Genomic DNA, 21,071 nt, shown 5'->3' on the forward strand with positions numbered 1-21,071 from the left:
TTTTTACACAGAGTAGTATATGCATGTGTTTTTTTATATTATTATTCAATAGTTTGCATGGCTTTATAACAGTAAAAAAAAATGGTTGCGGCCCGCGACACCATGACTTAAACGTGTTTGTGGCCCTTATATAAAAAAGGTTGAGTACCAATGACCTATAGAATCACACATTGTAGGTTTTCAAAAAGACGTCTCATGTGGATTTCATCACGCACGCGGGATGGTACGCCATTTTCCGGCGTCTCGCGTGCATATTCCACGAGTTATAATGAATACTTGTATGAACGCATGCAGGGTAATCCCACGTGCGTGATCAAACAAAGATTAGTGAATTATTCAAATTCTTCTCATCTTACCATAAGCACAAGACCTAGACCGTGTTTGTCACATGAGATTAGTAAACAGTCAGGTTACCGTCTTTGTGTGTCCCATGCGTCTCTACCCCTACACATTTGCTAATAATTAATAACTGTGAAATTATAGCAATAAAATCTCCCACAGAGAGACGACAACCGCAGCCACGATGAACTTCGAGGACGGTCCCGGTGGTTTCATCACCCAAGAGACCATCTACGGGACCTCCGAGGAAACTCCCGTCATGACGGAGAAGGTGCAGAACCTGGCTGGCCAAGTTTACACCGAGTTTGAGCGGATGATCGGCCGGTACGACGAGGATGTGGTCAAGAAGCTCATGCCGTTGGTCGTGCACATTCTGGAGAACCTCGACTCCTCCTACAGGAAGGTGCAGCGGCAGGCCGTGGAGCTGGAACTGCTGAGGGAGGACAACGAACAGCTGATGAATCAGTACGATCGGGAGAAGGTCGGCAGGAAACAAGCTGAACAGAAGGTGAGCCTTGACCGTTAAGTCTTTGTTTCGTTATTCGTGTTGTGTGCAGTTTGCGCTCCACTTCCGATTTGAGCAGTTATTGCTGCGGTGATAAAGGATTTTAGTTGATTTAAGTTACTGATACTTAATTACTAATAAATCTGGTGTAATGTCGGAATAGCTATTCCGCGTTTTGTCTCACTTGAAGTGCGGAAGACGCGCGGCCGTGGTAAGTAAGTGTGGCGAAACACGAAGTGGCTATTCCAACATAGCACCACGTTTATTAGAAGTGATCTTCATAGATCATCAATCATATTCCAGTTCTAGTGTGAAAATATTAGTTTTTAGTCTTTACTGCTCATGGTTCGGACGTATGTAAGGTACAGTTGATACGTCACTTGTTCCAACTGGCTTGAGATGATGATGACGACAACCATTGCGTTTGGCAGCTGATCGAGACGGAGGACTTCTTCGAGGGCGAGAAGAAGGAGCTGTGCAGCCGGCTGGAGAGCCTCGAGAGCATCATCAAGATGCTCGAGATAAAACACAAGAACTTGGTGGACCACGCCTCACGCATAGAGGAGCGGGAAAACGAACAGAAGAAGGTCAGTGTTTTCATAATTTTATAACTCTTTATTGCTTATTTATAGGTGTGAAAAAAGTGGGCTTAATGCTAAAAGCATTTTCTACCAGCTAACCGACAGGAGGTACAAGGAGATTAGTTAAAAGAAGGGGGTTAAATTGTTTCATCAAACGGAAAAACAGATTGCCTTGCCTTCAAATTAAACAATTATAATCTGAATATAATCTGAGTATTTAGCAACCTAATAAACAGTAATAAATTACTAGACCAATAGCTACGCAGTAAAAAAGTTTCGGTATTGATGCAAATCGATCTGACTCTTCACTGCAGTAGGTACTTAAATATTTATTATTCACGACATCATTATATCGTAGGCATTGCGATCTCTACTGTGGCAATAGTGGCAAAATGCAAATGTGAAGGGGTCGGCTGAATAGCCGGCTAGGATTATTGTATACCTGTATTTATTTGTTTATTCTATTTCTCAATTCACATAAACTATAACCTCATAATAAACAATAAGCCGGTCACCTAACTGAGTGCTTTATTAAAAAAATCATTGCTGTTACATCATTAGTGGTATGTGGTATAAGGTAGTATAGTAATACTATCGTATCTGAATCACCTGATTCTAAGCGTTAAACTTTCATAATGTCATGTGTTTTGTCAAGGAGAGCAGGTACTTACTGGGCATCCGTTATTATGTCGCTTATCTTGAAGGCATACTTTTGTTAAGGACGAATTCTATAGTCTTCCGGCATCTGTTATCTTGTTAAGGTGTAGTGCCTTAACATTAGAGCCATTGGGAAAAAGTACCATCGGGGAAATGCATGCTTCATCCATGCATGATTTCAGGACAATGGCCCGTGCGCAATTCTTTATTCCAACGTGTGTACGTATTAATTATTTGTAGGTACAGGAAAATTCCCCGATTGGTCTCGAATCAATCCTTTGGGAATATGGTATATTCTACAGCAATGGTAATATAAATGAATGTCGCAATACAAAACGTAGACTCGAGTTGACTAATTGCATCCCAACTCTGCTACTAATTAGTTTCACAGTCGGATAGTTTTTTTACTTGGCTGATTCCGTAGGTCATATTAGTGTGTAGTTCCAAGATATTCTAATTAGTGTCGGGAATGGGAGTGTTAGGTACCTTACAACTATGTTGGTAGTCGTTAACGAGCAACTTTCTTAATGAGTATATATTATGTTTTACTTGGAACCTAATATTAAAAAGGTTTTCAATATTAATTGCTGCTCAGCGTGTACGAAAATAGTAATTAATTTCGTACAGACCTGGTAAATAATTAATATAAGTACCTACATACCGTTCGTATTTATACAAATCGATATTATGTATCCGTAGTGAAAACTGTACTACTTATGTCCCCGGTTGGCAATAAATACAAAAGTCCATTCCACTGGCCGTGTCTGCTACTGCAGCTAGTATTCCTAGGAGAGCCCTCCTCCACAATGAAATATCGGATAACAATTAAACTGTAAGGCTTCTTTGGCGACGCCCGATACGACTGTTATGTGAGCTGCTTAACGAATAGGCATTATATCCTTGTTTCTTGTGACTATTGAAATAAGATACAAATTACTTTTGAATTCTAGTTAAAACTCGTTTTTTTAGCAGTAGCTCGCCTTGGACCTTTTTATGAGTTTTTGTTCCAATCGTATGAGACAGCAGATGATGATAGAGTTAGGATTGTATAGAATACTATGATCCAGACAGTAGACTTACATAGGTACCTACAATATGGGCGGAAAAGTAGAACCAATATCCTATAGAGGTTGTGTAAATAACGTGTCACTTTCGTATCGGTCGATATCAAACATATGTCTAGAAATACAGCCTCTTCACGATTGCTACAAGCTAGAAAGTAACTTCACATGAATGAGGTTATGACTTGTAAATGAAATACACACGACGAGCAATGAAAAAGTTCCACTCACAAAATACCGACACGAAATGGCCGCAATTTCTTCAAACTTTAATTGAAAATTTGAACAAAATATTTACGTACCTATTTAGTTACGTAATATTGCGCTGTTAAATTTACTTCATTATTGCAGACGGTGGCATTAAGCTAGTCTTTTATGGCTATTGTCACTGGAACTTTTTCATTGCTCGTAAGTGTACTAATTTTAGTAATTTTATATTTTTTAAATTGCCTTAAAAATGTCTGATTCACAAAAAATATAATATAAACTACTCGCCGTCATTACGTAATGAGCACTTAACAAAATGTTTAAAATGCAATCGATGAAACCTTCACTCGTAAGGTCATGATCTAGAAACAGTCGTCGTAGGTATGTATAGGTACATATATACCTGATAGATATGTAAATTATATTCGAATGCGACAAAAAGAGGCGTATGAGGTCGCGGGTTGATTCCCGTCCGAGATAGTATACTGAAAAGCCTAGAATGCAAATTTTGTTGTACATATCTTCTGTTAATCTAAAGATGAGTTCTTGATTGGAGACCACGAACAGGCTAAGACTCCACTAATACTAATAGAACGGGTAGCCGTATATTATGCCTGGATTAGGAAGGCCGAGGACAGAACTTCTCTGACTTATATTTTTTTATTTAACTAGAGAAGCGTCCGTAGTCGAGAGGGCTAACTGATCACTGAGGTTAAGCAACAACTGACACGGTCAGCCATTGGATAAAAATAAAATAACTATGTGATTATGATTATTGTTCTTTGCGTGTACATTACCAATCTATTTAGGTAAATGAGAATGGCCAAATCTGACCCGCTTTGAAGCCATTAACCAAACCTATTTTTATTCAATGATAAAGGTGTTATAAATGAGGGAAAAATATTTAAAAATATCTAAACCTCGTTAAAAAAAAAGTATGAGGGAAACATCTAGTCAGTACAAAGACTTCATCTTTCAGCACCTATATCTTCGTCCTCCCATGCCTCATATTAATAAAATTTCCAACAGGATATACTGTAGTCATGGGCTACACATCAGTATATGTTTCATCAAGTCAGTGGTTGATCTGGCGGGTCATGGCGCCATAGAGAAATGGCCATTCTCCTTTGTCAATACGAATGAATACTATTATTTGGAGAAAAACGCCGCAAACATAGAACGCGTAGTATAGTTTAACTTTATAGAATGCACAGTGTGTGTTACCTTACCTGTGCGTTATCTAAAACTAATTTACGATGACGCGTCTAAACGGCCATGTACCTTGAGATATTTACATAATGATGGTTGCGTGTCTTTTTTGTCAAGAAATATACAGCTCGAGTATCTAATCGTTATTATGTTATTTTACATATAATACTATGTATACGTGCTTTTTACTATAGTTATAGGTAATTGTTCAACGATCAATTCCTGTGATGATATAGTTATTAGTGTATCAAAATAATGCTCCTTAATTTTAGTCTGCTTTTCGTTTTAGGATTATTTTTCTAAAAGAGAAATAACAAGTCATTCTGTTTATTCTAACATTAATGGAAAATTACGTTTCTGTATAATTTTAAATTCAATTCAGCATTTATTTTATTGTTTGTTGTCTCAAACAATGGAAATAAACAAGATATTTTCCCTAATTAGCAGTGATCGGATTCGGCGTAGGATGAGCTGTAGACTAAACAAATCGTTGTTTTTTATTTTCTTCTCAAGTTATTTCATTAGAACAAAAATAAGGCCGTAAATTACAGCCTGTAATAACACTCTTATTTCTCATCAGATTACAAGTGAAATATTTATTATTATACCTTCTATAATAATTGTAGTAAAGGGGAAATCTAAAAAGACAAATAAGTCTTGTCCGCAATATGAACCTTAGACCATGCAATCATGCCCAAAACTGTAGTGTCCCAACTAGCAATAGTAATAATTATTATTTTTATTATATATAATATAATATTAATATTAAATATAATATTAAATATTCACACGGGAAAACCTTTCAATAATCTCTCCTCTCTCAAACGATCGCACTACAAACCACTTGTTCGACATCACCAAAGGTTAACTGGTAGAGAATGCTAATAGCATTAAGTTCGCATTTGTTTAAATTTTTATAATAATTATAATATTATCATCATCATCATCATCACCAGCCTATAGCAGTCCAATGCTGGACGCAGGCCTCTCCCAAAGCACGCCACTAGATGCGATCTACAGTTTTCCGTGTCATGCGGATTAATAACGACTCACCCCAAAAACCCTTTCCAAAACAAGTCACGCCAACCACCCATTTAATGGATCCGCGAGACGATCAAGTCGCGGCTTGACAAGTCTACGTGCTTGACGGTTTCACTTGACGGGAGACTTGACGCGACTTGACGGTGCCGTCAAATGAAACCATCAAGCATGTAGACTTGTCAAGTCGACTTGATCGTCTCGGGGACCCATAACTACCAAACCTTCCCTCGCTTTCCAGGAGTTCTCGAAGCTGCACGAGCGCTACACCAAGCTGGTGAAGACGCACCTGGACTATATGGAACGGACCAAGATGCTGCTGAGCACGGCCAGCGACCGCGGCGAGGTGCACAACCGGCTGGGGCTCGGCAACGCGGGCCGCTCTAGCGGTAATGTCATACATATGTCGCAGTCTTCTGGTCATAGTCATAGATATGTTGCAGTCATTCAATGAACGAGCTAGTGATTCAATCAAATAGCCAGATTGAACCAGATGACTGCGACAGATATATGTGGTGATGATTGTATAGCTCTAGCGAAACACCGAGTACTACAAGTCTTCACCAGATTGGTAATGTCATCGAGAGCTAGCGCGACGGAAAACTTGTCACGTTTTCACGCGCGTCTTTCGCCCCGTGTTAGACCTTTAGGTCAGAAGGTTTATTGATTGAGATAAGATGCTCAACTGACTAGGCCTCGGAAGACTAGCGGTAATTATCATCATTATCATACAATAATCGTCTACAGAGGCGCAAGTATACTACCATCGGTTTCCCTGATCCAACCAGTACTGGCTTTATTAAGGACATTAAGGTTACTGTTTTTTGGTGAATTCATATCCAGAAATCTACCCTTTCATAAACCCATCTCTTCTAATTTTCGATCCAGCGTGTCGAGTACCATAAATACTTAACGCGATATCTAAATAGGCCTAATCCATAATATTCCAGGACCATTCTCGATCGGGTTCGCGTCGCTCGAAGAGTCCGTGCACGGCCTCGACCAATCAGAAAGCATCGCAGGCAGCCCGCTCAGCCTATCGTCGTCGCCGCCGTCGCCCGCTATTGGCTGCGAGCTTGCCGCCGTGCAGACGGTTGAGCAGGCGCATCAGACTGATCCAATCAGGCAGCAGAGTCAGGTGATTAACTTGATAGTATTTTGACTTCTAACCAGAGCTGTTTTCTACTAATTTGTTCAGTGTTATCATATGAGAAAATATCTGGAAATCAGTAGAGACCCTAATAACCCTATATGTGCAAAGGAATTAAACTAAACAAGTCTCAGTCAATGAAGTAATGACCCACAACAAAATCAAAATCAAAATCACAAAGCTAAAAACTTTTCCACATATATTATCTGACTGCACTACCACAAAAAATGCCTATACAATAGTCGATAAATTGATTGATTTAAATATTGAAATTACATATTTTAGATACAATCGGCATCAGGTTCCAGGGTAAGTCAAAATTGATTCACAGTCGTGTCGTAGCGGACAACCGGCCCTATATTGTAGTAGAGTATCTAGTATATATTAAATTTTCGTTATATGTAAAACATACTTTTAAAACCACGTGTGAGTCACAGTAATCTAGTATTTCATTAGCATTAGAAACAAAAACAAATTACATATATACTCATCAGTATTATTTTAATACACGAAACGTACCAAACACAATAGTAACATATTCACAACACTCCCCGAGTGAGATCCCCTAGCTGTGTTGCACGCGTCCACATCACATTCACAGCCGATAGACTTGTGGACATCACTCCATTCTGACTGAGTGCAATTGAGTTGCTCCCCGTAGATACTAGCGCACTCTCGGATAACTAACACGTCTTGGTTTGGTAGAAAATACTGCACCTGTGGTTTGAAGAGAGAGTTGTGTGTCAATTTGCACTAAAGCATGATTAAAATTGAATTTAAATTGATTGTAAAGCGCAGAAGCGTTCCGGTAGAGATAGGTTTACTACAAGTGAGAACTTAAGTATAGCGCTGTGATTGGCTAAATTGTCATTGAGCAGAACATACAATTTTAGGCGTATGTAGATTAACTCAAATCAGAAAAACTGAGCTCTTTCTAGGTTTAAATAACCAAATAATACTTGTAACATAATGTACAAGTAATCGTACTTGAGAAATAGTCCTGCAAACAGCATTATTCGAGGCACAGTCTTTCAAGTGATCCTTATCGAGATTGTGAGAAAAACATCCGGAGTCCTTTTGTGAAGAACATTGATAGCATCTCAGTGAAATTACCATTTTACACATTACAATACAAATAATCAGTGTAGATTTGCGTAAGCTTAACATTGTTTGTTAGATACCGTTATGTTTTTGTGGTGACATTTTATTTTATCTTAATCTCAGTGGCCGGGTTTCTAGAAATAGGCCTCAATAATATTGAGTGAAGTTTGGTAGCTACTGTGTGACCTCGTAGGTCTTATAAACATGGAACTAGTAGATAGTTTAGAATGTATATTTGGCCGGTTTATATAGAAAAAATGTACATTGTAAGTTTTCCGATCCGATTCAACAGATATTCACAAAATTCCCCCACAACCACAACTCACCCCCTCACAACAAAACATGCCCTGCTATCCATCCCATGTCTTTTAACTAATTTAACTATCCACTGTCATACAGGCGACGTCACCGTCTACGCCTATGAATGCCTCTATGAGTCGTTCCCAGACCAAGAGCGAGAAGCGAAGCGCTAACACCCTGTATCAAGAGCTGGCCTTCAACGATACTGACACCATAGCTGAGGGTGATGATGGCGGAGATATAACAGGTAAGAATAATTATAATATGAGGGGACATCTCACACACAGCTATCCGACTTAAAACTAGGCTGAGCCTGGGTATCGAACAGCTGACATATTATATACAGATTAACACCCAAGGCCCGACTAAAAATATCTGCTCCGGGAATCGAAACCGGTATACCTTCGGCATAGCAGTTATTGTCACTAACCACTACACCATTCGGTCATCGTCGAATAGTATAAAAATGAGAAATTGGGGATGATAATTTAAATTTAATACAATTAACTCGGGTCCAAGGGTATCTATAAAAAAACTGAACGAATTGCCTATGTCCAGCAGTGTGGCCTATTGTGTGCTAATGTTGATATTCCGAAAGTGAGCAACTGTAGCACCAATGGTTCAGTGGTTCTGTCATCCTCCGTGCTACTATGCTGTGCAATTTGAAATCACTAATTTTCTCAATTGCGACCCTGCAGTAACTTAGTATTATATTACAACTGTACAAACTTTATGGCACCAATAAAAACCTCAATAAAATACACTCAATATTTATGTAGCTTTATTAAACAGCACACACATACATAAATAACATAACGAATGTAGTCAAGAATGTGTAGTGTACGAGAATAACCCTAGCACGAATCTAAAATCCCCGTCACACATAAGTTACCTGTATTAATTTCTCTCCTCCAGGCAGCTGGGTGCACCCCGGGGAATACGCGTCCGCAGGTAACACCCCCGGCTCGATCAGCCAATCACAATCACTCTTCGCCTGTAGCTTCGCTTGTAGCGCACGCCCATTGGTGGAACAAGCTTCGCACTTTTATGGTCTGCTCCAAACATTTATTAGTCTGTGGTCTTAAAGCCAAGCATTTATTAATAATTTAAAAATTTAATAATTATTTATATTCATTTTATTAATTGATTCATACTTATTAAATAATTAAGTAATCATGCATTGACATTATAATAATGATATCGTAATAATATTCTATTAAATAATCATTCATCAAAAATAAATAGTAATAAGTCCATGTATTCAGTCCGTCTCTTGGACTTAGGCCTCCTCCAACCGTTTCCACGCCTCTCTGTCTCTGGCCGTTCCCATCCACAGGGGACCGGCTACCATTTTTATGTCGTCATCCCATCTTGGTAAGGTCTTGCTTTCTTTCGTTTTTGGTCTCTAGGGTACCAAGCTGTTACCATTTGTGTCCATTTTTCCTGATTACCTCTTATCATGTAACCAGTCCATCTCCATTTTTGGGTCTTAATTTTAGTTGTTACATCATCAACTTCCGTAAGTAATTTTCCTTATTTCTTTAATTTCAACATTTAAACGTAATTAAATCTATTGCTGGCTGGCTTTGACGGTATAGTGTCAGAGCAAATCAGTAATAGATTTAATTACAATTAAATGATTGGTGAAAGTCACCTTGTCTTTTGAGAATTCTTGAGAATGAACTATTGATTCGATGGTTAATTTGATTGGGTTTTGTGTTCGATGGGAAAAGAGGCGTGGCGTAAGTTCCGGCTGTATAAATAATGTTAATGCATGATTGGTATTTTGTGGAAGGGAAGAGTTTTATCTTCTAAATGTATATATATCTAATGTTTACTTGTTTTATGATAAATGTGCTGTGGCAAATTTATGTTATTTTGGGCAGATGTATATTGGAATCTCAGAACTTTCAGATTGTCTATACTCTGTCCATTATATTATTGGTTTTTTGACATTCGTAATCCCATACATATTTGACGACTGTAAAGGAAAACTATTCTATTCTACTAAACTTATTCTATTCTATTCTATTCTAAAGGAGGTTTTCCTTGACTTTACTTACCAGACATAAGGAAACGTCTAAAATACAATAGCATAGTGGAAGCTCTATGTATAGTAAATGCTATGAATTTTAATGGTTATTCGTTGTTTAACGCTTGTATAATTATTATCTTCTGCGTTTAAAAAGATACAATAAATTAAAAATATATTTATCTACCTAGTGCTTATTGCTTCTACCATTTCATTAACACACCAACAGTTTCTAAATCGCTGATGAAATCGTGTTATATTACCGCGAACAGCTTTTCAGAATTTGGTTTAATACGAGTTACTAATAATATATTATCCATTTCCATGCCCTAACACTCGTAACGACAATAACACCGCAGTGAATGATAACTACTTTGGTGAGTAACATTTTCTTTTATTATTTTTTCTAATTGATATCGAATATTTGATCGATGTGAACACGACTTGTAAGTCGAACATTCGGCCTGTCAGTACGTCTAGTACGGCTTTGAGTTTGTGGAAAACTATAAAAGTTTACGTTTTCTCACATACAAAAGGAAACTATCATTAAACTTTTGACAGATAATGTATTAGATGACAGTTCTTTCTCGTTATTGTCTCGATGTATTCGTTAATTGCAAAACCCGTACTAGATAAAAAGAACTCTACCAAATATTCATGCAAATATTCACATCGAGCGAATATTCCATGTTGACACCTTTAGAGATTGTTTCACCGAATAATACCTATACGAGTATCTGGTAAAACCCTTATTACCTTGGGATATAGTTTTTGTTAGTTTCAGATGTTTTATATGATGAAACGCTCTCTATTGAGTCTATTCGTTACCACGAAGCATTTTCATCGCCGTAACTAGAAATATAAATTATGTAGAGCAACATATGCTTGTTTCTTTGTTTTTAGAGTTTTTAGCCTAATGTAATGTGAAAATTGAAAGCTATCCATGTTAATGCTTGGCTGTGCTGAATAGCGTTGTCAAATTTTATTTATCCTTTGGGCATTTGGGCAATCTTGTAATGTCGATTCAAAATTTATTTGGGCGCAAAATAAATGGATGTTTACTTGATTTGTAATAATTATTTCATCACATAAGTTGTATAATGCGACGAAATAAAACCATAGTTTTATTTAGGGTGGTAATGTTTTGCATTATATCATTTTGTTCTTGCTACCATTGTGATAATTCGTCCAGTGATGCTAAAGCTTTGGCGTAGTGTCAATACCAATATGTTATGTCTCAACCTTATACGTGTGAAACAGTTATTTACAAAGTACAATGATGTGTGAAGTGACTTTCTTTTTACCTTGTTGACTTTTCACAGGAATGGGACGCGAAGTGGAGAACCTAATTTTGGAGAACAACGAACTATTGGCGACCAAGTAAGTTTGATTCAATATTTATCACTTCCTAGTCATACCTCAAGGCGTTGAATGGATCCTGTGTCTATATTATTATTTTTTTTAATTTAAATTTCTATTAAAAACCATCATCATCGGCCAATAATGATCCACTGCTGGACACAGACCTCTCCAAAGGAGCGCCACAACACTCGGTCCTCGGCCATCTTTATCCAGCCACTACCGGCTACCCGTCTAAGGTTGTCGGTCCAGCGGGCAGTTCGTGGTCTCCACTCTAGAACACGTCTACCCCAACGGTTATCGGTTTTTTGGCAGAGACCAGCCCACTGCCACTTCAGCTTGCAGCTTTAAAACCAGCGACTGTTATAACATACATACATACATCCATCCTGACGTCCCTCAGCTGGGACTAAGGGCTTTGAGAAGATTTCTTCATCTGACTCGATCTTGGGCAGCGGCTGCGAGATCTTCCCACTCCATCCCCACAACCTTTGCCTCACTCTCCACAGAACGTCGCCAGGTTGTTTTTGGGCGGCCTCTTTTACGTCTTCCAGGTGGCTGCCAGGTGAGTATGCGCTTCGAAGGAGTTTCTTCAGGTCTTCTAAGGGTATGACCCAGCCACCTGACTGTTATTACAATGCAGTTAGATATTAATGTAAACAATAGGAAGGCAACCAAAGTTTTATCACTTTTAACACAATCCCCCGTATTCCCCAGAAACGCGCTGAACGTGGTCAAAGACGACCTGATCGTGAAGGTGGACGAGCTGACCGGCGAGCAGGAGATCCTGCGCGAGGAGGTGTGCAACCTGAGCGCGGCGCGCGAGCGACTGCGCGAGCGGGTCTCGCAGCTGGAGGACGAGCTGCGCCACTTGAAGGTACGTGCAGCGCAGTGACGTCACGAGCGAGGTGGGAGATCCTGCCGAGTGTAGTGACGTCATGTACAGTCGTACGCCCTGGTGACGTCACCATCATCATCATTATTAAGCCGCGTACAGGCCGACCCAACGAACGGGTTTCTTTGACCTGCTGCAATCTGCCCTGTATTATGTATGATAAATATCCATCGTTGGGATAACCGTTGGCGTTCGTTGGCCCGGTCTGTACGCAGCTTTAGCCAAGGATAATAGCCCTGCGTACGACTATTATGGTGTTATGGAGACTCTCAAGCTCTTCTTCCATAACGGTACTTGAAGGGTACGATACTCGAGTATAACACAAGTTGGATACATGTTCGCTACGCGACTTTCGCTTATTATGCTACTGAAAATGACTTGCCGAGACGCGACGCACAAGCGACCAACATTGGCGTTATAGACAGTTTTGGAATTGAACAGTGGAATTGTTAATCAAAGCCTTTACTCCTTCGCGATCGTATAATAATAATAATATAATATGTGGGGACATCTCACACACGGCCATCCGACCCCAAGCTAGGCAGAGCCTGTGTTATGGGTGTCAGACAGCTGATATATCTACACAAATACATAGATAGATACATATTAAATATAAATATCAACACCCAAGACCCGAGTACAAATATCTGTCTTAAAACAAATATCTGCCCCAGCCGGGAATCGAACCCGTGACCTTTCGCAGGGCCACTAACCACTATGCCATTCGACCGTCGTATTAACAATGCTTCTACATTCCTCTCCCCAGGAGACGGTGAACAACAATGCTGGAGGGGAGAACGAGGATGAAGCTGATGTGCCGATGGCGCAGCGCCGTCGGTTCACGCGCGTCGAGATGGCCCGGGTTCTTATGGAACGCAACCAGTACAAGGTCAGTGTTATAATAGCAAGATTCATTGTCAATTATGCCATAGGCGACAGCTTAATCGAACGTTTGTGAAACATTAGCGTTATATGGTTGACGGTTTAACATCTGACTGGATCTATATCCAGTCCTATCTCTCATCTTCCTTTCGTATTTACCGCACTATTATACCATGGTATTAACGCATTTTATGAGAGTGTTAGAACGAAGACTAATTGGATGTGCTAAGGACAATTTTTGGGCACTGGTCTCAAAGCTGGACCAGGCTTTGCCTGTGATCGTATAAATCAATCTGATTAAGGTGTGATTCGTTGATCTCCTCATGCCAAAGCATTTTTCATTTACAGCGACGGTCTAAAGCAGCTATGCATGGAATATTGACATTTAACTTCTCGACCGCACAGCATGGTGCATGTAAATTATTCTAGCGTTCCAAGCACGTCATAGTACGGATTGACGGATTTTCAGGCTACAAGGCCAGGTAGTCACGTACAATACGTCAAAAGCATTTTTTATCAAACATTTCAGCTATGACACCGCAATTTTTGTTAACATAGCTTGGTATGTAATTTCCAGGAGCGTTTCATGGAGCTGCAAGACGCGGTCCGCTGGACGGAGATGGTGCGAGCGTCCCGCGTGGACTCCACCATGGACAAGAAGAACAAGCAGAGCATATGGAAGTTCTTCAGCAACCTCTTCAGGTGAGGCGGTTGGGCTGAGCGAATATGTTTGCTGTTGCAACACCAATGCTCCAATACACACGGGCTGGCCCTCTTAGAATAAAATGCATGTGGAGATTTTGTATACGTTATACCTTGTTTCACGGGGAAAGACATCTGATACAAACAAATACCACCCTTATTCGAATCTAATAAGGGTCCTGTCAGATGTTTTTCCCCGTGAAACAAGGTATAGTTACAGGATTTTAAGAGTCTTTGTTTCGATGAGCTGACACCAGAGCGCGGCATGAAATTACAACTGGGCTGGCTGTGCTGAGCGAATTAATTTCATTGATGCAGAGTTTTTGAGGGCTTTCGTTGCGTTAAGAATGGCTTCGAAATATTTCATTACGTCAATTTAGCGAAACAAGTTTACTTAGGCCTGGGTCTCCTATTTTATGCTCTATGCGGCGTCCGACTTTGACGTAAACATTTCGATCAACGTCCTACGGCCTACCTACGGCGTCTACGCGCCAACGTCGGCGTGTGAGGGAGACCGCATCAGTACATTTCTATAGTGAGCATCGTGACGCGGCCTACGGCGTGACGCTGGACGCGACCTACGGCATAAATAGGAGACCCAGGCCTTATTATGTTAATGCTTATGATATATAGGATTTATAAATACAGTGTGCCGGGTGTTTATATTGAAACTCTTACTCAATTCATAATTCAATCAGAGCCAATTGGAATTCTTTGAGACTCTAGATAGCATTGCTAGCAGTTTTACCTCTAGCTCTAAATGCAATTACAACTTACAATCAACGACGAATTAACATAGAAGATATCATGCGAATTGACTATTTTTTATTAAATAATCCAGCACCCATTGTCATTTGATGTTTTCCTTCATGAAACGTAATTTTCAGACATCTAATTCTATGATGATGATCCATATTTGAATTACAAATATTAAAGAATCAGAACTTGTTGCTTCTTACAGATAAAGAAAAATCATGTATGAAGCATATAATTTAATCCTATGATCTTAATTTACACGCGAAATTACAATTACTCAAGTACTATTGATATGGTTTAAATAACATGCACATGCGAATACGTTGCGTGCTTGCGAAACTATGCCATGGCGATAACTATGAAAATCACGTTTGCACTTCACAAGTTCACATTATACTATATTGGATTACCTCATTCCACAATTACATAAAACTGAGCTCCGCCTTAGATGTACTGCTAGCTGATAAAGAAACAATATGAATATGGCGACTGTTACATAAGTGGGAGTAGCTCTTACATAAGTTGGAGTAGAGTAGAGTACTCACAGACTTACGAATAGGGCGTGATAGTATGAGTTTGTCCGCTATTTTTATATTGTTTCTTAACATTTTACCTTTCTTTAACATTTCTACATTCGTAACATTAGTAGTAAAAATACAAGCAGTTTATGGCATATGCACAGCTGTCTCCAATTTGTACTCTTTATAAACTGTATTACGATTGCTCTGGTACTTATATACTGATCTTAATAACAACTGAACTGCGTTTGTGCTCAGATGACCACATAATAAGAAATCGCCAGCCATTGTCATTAATGGTATGCTTTGGATTCTAATTTACAGCATGGCGATGGAATATTATTATACTATACTGTAATAGATCTAAAAAATATACTTATCACTTTACTTTATCGTCTTTATCATCAACCCGTAACTGTGCACTGCCGAGCGTCGCTAACTCGTAACTCATACGCACACTCAGAATTACTCATCCAGCCACTACTACTGAAAAGTCTTACTATAAACCTCTACAATACAATACATATTATTATTTTATTAAATCTATCTATGCATTTTTTCGAATTGCAATACAGTCCAAGCGCACGCCATAGCGTTCCCATTTTAACACACTCCGTTTACAGGGCAAGGCCCCTTTGCTGCGTTGTTTTCCATTTATTTTTCAGGCTCATGTCATTTAATAAACATAAAATATTCTTCATACTTTCGATTTCCTTTGTATGTGGTTTGTCTGGAAGAATCTCTTCCACTTTTAGTAATGCCGATTGTACTATTTATTTTCATTTTTATTTTTGCGAAACTGTTGTGTATGTTTGTGTATTGCACACAGAGTATTATAAAATGGAGCCTCGCCCTATTACGTCTAATTGTACACTCTACCCGTGACGTTCCAGCACGGGCGAGCGTCCAACCAGGCCGCTGTCGACGCTCTTTACTACTTCTACTATTTACTTTTATATGTTTGTGAAAATGTTTCTGTTTGTGTGCAACAAAGAGTATTCCATCTTAATCTTTATAAAACACAGACTCGCTCTTATTTCAACCTCTACCCTTGACCTTCCAGCACAATCTTTATAAAATAGTTTCTCGCTCTTATTCCAAACTCCCGTAACGTTCCAGCACGGGCGAGCGTCCAACCAGGCCGCTGTCGACGCCGCAACTGCGCGCCGTGTGCACGCCCACCGCCATGCGCCACTCGCGCACCTCCGCCGACTTCATCGAGACGCAGCTCAGCGACTCGCACCGCCGCCGCAGCGAGCGCCAGGACCAGTTCCGACAGGTGACGACAGGAACATAGACACATTCTATAGCATGACGGCCGAATGGTGTAGTGGTTAGTGGCCCTGACTGCTATGCCGAAAATCCCGGGTTCGATTCCCGGTTGGGGCAGATATTTGTTTAAAGACAGATATTTGTACTCGGGTCTTGGGTGTTGATATTTAAATTTAGTTTGTATCTATCTATGTATTTGTGTAGATATATCAGCTGTCCGACACCCATAACACAGGTTCTGCCTAGCTTGGGGTCGGATGGCCGTGTGTGAGATGTACCCTCATATTTATTTATTTATTTATTTATAGCACACTACAGCGCACATTTAAGACGTGACAAAAGTTCTCCGTCGCACGCGCTCTTGAGGATGCGCGATTACAATGAGCGCGATGCAAAACTTATGTCACGTTTTAAGTGCGACCCATGCTACTGCCCATGCTTCTAGCCCTGTAAGCGTGAAAGAGCGCTAACAAGTGTGCGATAGAAGAGGTTTTCAGTGTGTAAGCAACATTGTGTGACGCTCTCCCCACCTGTCTTAGACTCGTGGGTGGGTGAACTGTCTTCAGAGATGGTTGTATAACCATCGCCGATGTAACACAAGAGTATTCAGCTAGAGCTGATGAATAACACTAAGTTTATGTATGCTAACCACTACTTTATGAAGATTATAAAACGTACTGATGGTATCTCTCATGACGAGTGACTCAGAAGCGAGGTTGTGACAAACACTATTGGAAGTACGATTAGTCGCCGTGTTTCAAGCTGGAGCATGGAGTATGGTGTCTTTTCCTAATGACTATTACTGTCTTTTTTAACTTACAACTTCTATATACAGGGTGTCCCAAAAGTCAACGTCATCCCTTAAAGGGCTGATAGGTCACCTCATGAGAGGCCAGAATATCACAATATGACCTTAATAAAAACTCGATAATTTTCGAGATATTGACACTTTTATAAATTTGCTGAAAATCGACACCTTGGATCAGTTTTTTGCGTGCCGCAGGTACAAAAATCCATATTGTTGGAATTTGATTGGTGTTGCATCACCCTGTATAACCCTGCTATTGATCGCAGTCAAAAAAAAATATCGTGTAATGCTGTATGTTTAAAAAAAACACGGTTTTCAAAGTCATAAAAGGTAATCGTATTTTTTTATAAACAACTTTGACTCTACATACTGTAAAAAAAATATACCACGCAAACCTGGCACCTTATTTGAAAAGATTGCTCATTTAATGCAGTTTCCAATATGGTATTAAACGTTGCTATTGTTTCAATTAACAAAAAAGTTCTTGCTATTTTAGTACAAAACGACCTCGATGTAAAATTGTTAGGAAATTTATCTGACTGAATTTATTAAGGGTAAGTCATGTTGGAATGAGTAAAAGTAAAATAGGTGGTGGGGTTAGCCGTGGCAACGCAGATGACGCAAAAATTGCTAACTTACCAAACTCTTATAAAACATATTTTGCGTTTTTTACACCTTATTTAAAAAAAAACAAACATTTATTGACTTTTATTTTTATTTCTCAAAATTATAACACCACATTATTATATTAAGTACATAATCAGCAAAAAATAATACTCATTAATGGTCATAATCATAATCTTGAGAGTTTGGTTTTGTTTAACAATAACTTTAAAATAAATAACAAGTAATTAGAGGTAATGTTAATGACAAACTGATCTGTCCCTTTTTTGGATACTGTGGGTGTACAATGTACATGTGTAAGCGTTTTACTTGTACAATATCACACATCAGCACTACTCAGGAATGTACGTTACCATGCGCTACATTTATGGGGAATGTGGAGTTGCTATAGTCCACTTTTTTCGAGAAAGATACTCAAAATGTGTTTTTTTTACTAACTGTGACAACGTTGTCTCTTTTCCCACTCCCGGCCACACCACCTATTTTACTTTTACTCATTCCAACATGACTTACCCTTAATAAATTCAGTCAGATAAATTTCCTTCAAACAATTTTACATCGAGGTCGTTTTGTACTAAAATAGCAATAACTTTTTTGTTAATTGAAACAATAGCAACGTTTCATACCATATTGGAAACTGCATTAAATGAGCAATCTTTTCAAATAAGGTGCCAGGTTTGCGTGGTATATTTTTTTTACAGTATGTAGAGTCAAAGTTGTTTATAAAAAAATATGATTACCTTTTATGACTTTGAAAACCGTGTTGTTTTTAAACATACAGCATTACTCGATATTTTTTTTGACTGCGATCAATAGCAGGGCTATGCAGGGTGATGCAACACCAAACAAATTCTAACAATATGGATTTTTGTACCGGCGGCACGCAAAAAACTGATCCAAGGTGTCGATTTTCAGCAAATTTATAAAAGTGTCAATACCTCGAAAATTATCGAGTTTTTACTAAGGTCATATTGTGATATTCTGGCCTCTCATGAGCTGATCTATCAGCCCTTTAAGGGATGACGTTGACTTTTGGGACACCCTGTATATTATTATTCTCAATTTATTGTAGTATTAGATATCTTATTGTTTACCTAGTTTATTTAAGTTAGTAAGATCTTACCTTTTCTTTCTTTAAGTACAAATTCATGCAGTTATATTATGTGCACCCTGTTTAACATTGTATTTTATATACACTTAAGGATACCTATTATTGGCCTTACCTTACACACACTACTTATGCATAATCTACTTCGTAACGCTGTTGGTTATCTATAAATAAATAAATATATCTCTCTCTCTCTCCCACCAAGGTGCGAGCCCACGTGCGTAAAGAAGACGGTCGTACTCAGGCCTACGGTTGGAGCCTTCCGGGCAAGTCGGGGCAGCGCGCGCCCGGCCCGGCCGCGCCGCCCGGCGCCGTGCCCGTGCCCGTGCCCGTGTTCTGTCGGTAAGGGAGTGTAGTTGTAACAGTTCATGACTGAGTGAGCATTTAGGGCCACTTGCACCAACATATAAAAACTAGATGTAGGGCCACTTGCAGAAACATATTAAATCTAGATTTTGTGTCAAATGTCGATTTAAGAAATGTCAGTCCATATAAAATTTGACACTAAATCGAGATTTAACACTAAATCTAGATTTAATATGTTACTGCAAGTGGCCCTTAGTGTTAAATCTCGATTTAGTATCAAATTTTTAAGGAATGACGTCTCTTAAATCGAGATTTGACACTAAATCTAAATTTAATATGTTGCTGCAAGTAATAATAATAATATTATAAATCTATTTATTTATTTATTGGCATCACACAACAGGTACATAACACAACATGCAATAAAAATATATAAATTCAAGCTTAAAACTAGTAATGCACCCTAATTGTGTAGTAAATAATATATATAGTGTAATAAATGAAGAATGTAATGTGCAAGTGAACAAAATCGTCAAAAGGTTATTTTTAATTGCACACGAACTGTGAGGTAGTTGAGGATGAAAAGAGCCAATATATTAGTCAAACACAACTCCAAATTCAAAAGATCTGTTTGGTTAGTAACTGTTACTGAAATTTTCGCCATATCTGTGCTAGCAGCGGCCGGGGGTTTTAATGAGTATTTGGCGGGGAGTGACCGCTACGCGACGCTAACTATTTTGTGGATATGATAGACATATTATGCCATATGTCTTTGCTTCTTATTCAAATTATAAAGTCAAACTAGAAAAACTCTAATTAGAAATTTCTTTGGCTGTCTATAATTTGTTACTATGGGGGATAATTTCAATTAGTTTTGCCCCTTATCCTTTAGACTTGTACACTTATATTCAATCTCCCCTGTAATAACTAATACCCACTTTCCACTCGCAGGCCGATAGCGGAGTCGGAACCGCGAATGACCCTTCTGTGCGCGTGCGGCGTGAACCTGACCGGCGGCCTCACGCCGGGCGGCGGCCGCATGGCGGGCGACAGCGCGTTCTACCCGCCCACCACCGTGTGTCTAGGTACACTTACTATTGTATTCTTATCAGAGACCAACTATAGCCATATACGAGTATGTCCAACGGACAAGCTTGGAGCATTTCTGTGACTGCCACTGTGTAGAAAACTAGCATCCCCATATTTAATTTGATCCGTGGAAGAATGCCTGACGAGCACTGCATCATCGGGAGGGCGAGTGTCTCTAATTATTATTTCCTATTCTTACCTGGCAAACTATCACCGTATACGAGTATCGAAACAACAAGCTGAGCGAAGCGTTGCATCTTATCAGAACCTATTAGCAGTACAAAAATCTTAATTCCATTTTAAAATATGAAACATAGAACCAAACCCTCCTACTCTCCCTCCAAACTCACTTCCACCCTATCTCCACAGCTGAAGAGATGACGGCGGTATCAGCCAACCCGCTGCACTCGCCCGAAGTGGAACAGATCAGCCGGCAGCTGCAGTCCACTCTGAGCGCGGAGCTGGTGGAGCGACATCTGTCGTCGCTGCTGTGGATATGCTCTAGTACGCAGAGCAAGGCCGTCGTTATGGTGAGATTACTGCACCGGTAGATTAAATAATAAATAATATAT

General features: G+C 39.3%; 1 protein-coding gene across 5 annotated transcripts in view; it reads left to right on the forward strand.

The window, feature by feature from the left end:
• LOC105385470 (JNK-interacting protein 3) overlaps nucleotides 1–21,071 on the forward strand; it is a 34,653-nt gene that overhangs the window by 2,823 nt on the left and 10,759 nt on the right. For 3 of the 5 annotated variants that reach the window (XR_007268165.1, XM_048632454.1, XM_048632453.1), the window contains exons 2-16: nucleotides 502–847; nucleotides 1,276–1,431; nucleotides 5,839–5,986; nucleotides 6,548–6,735; nucleotides 8,248–8,395; nucleotides 9,064–9,099; nucleotides 10,540–10,557; nucleotides 11,503–11,560; nucleotides 12,257–12,416; nucleotides 13,201–13,323; nucleotides 13,894–14,018; nucleotides 16,412–16,571; nucleotides 19,310–19,446; nucleotides 20,362–20,495; nucleotides 20,869–21,029. Coding sequence is in view for 4 of the 5 variants with exons in the window: in XM_048632454.1 (XP_048488411.1) it covers nucleotides 524–847; nucleotides 1,276–1,431; nucleotides 5,839–5,986; nucleotides 6,548–6,735; nucleotides 8,248–8,395; nucleotides 9,064–9,099; nucleotides 10,540–10,557; nucleotides 11,503–11,560; nucleotides 12,257–12,416; nucleotides 13,201–13,323; nucleotides 13,894–14,018; nucleotides 16,412–16,571; nucleotides 19,310–19,446; nucleotides 20,362–20,495; nucleotides 20,869–21,029 (2,076 nt within the window). In the remaining variant the exon portion in view is untranslated. Of the gene's footprint in view, nucleotides 1–501; nucleotides 848–1,275; nucleotides 1,432–5,838; nucleotides 5,987–6,547; nucleotides 6,736–7,035; nucleotides 7,057–8,247; nucleotides 8,396–9,063; nucleotides 9,100–10,539; nucleotides 10,558–11,502; nucleotides 11,561–12,256; nucleotides 12,417–13,200; nucleotides 13,324–13,893; nucleotides 14,019–16,411; nucleotides 16,572–19,309; nucleotides 19,447–20,361; nucleotides 20,496–20,868; nucleotides 21,030–21,071 lie in introns of those variants that run through there. The other 2 variants (XM_048632455.1, XM_048632456.1) reach the window with 2 other exon arrangements.

This window comes from Plutella xylostella, chromosome Z, assembly GCF_932276165.1.
Source record: "Plutella xylostella chromosome Z, ilPluXylo3.1, whole genome shotgun sequence".
NCBI lineage: Eukaryota > Metazoa > Arthropoda > Insecta > Lepidoptera > Plutellidae > Plutella > Plutella xylostella.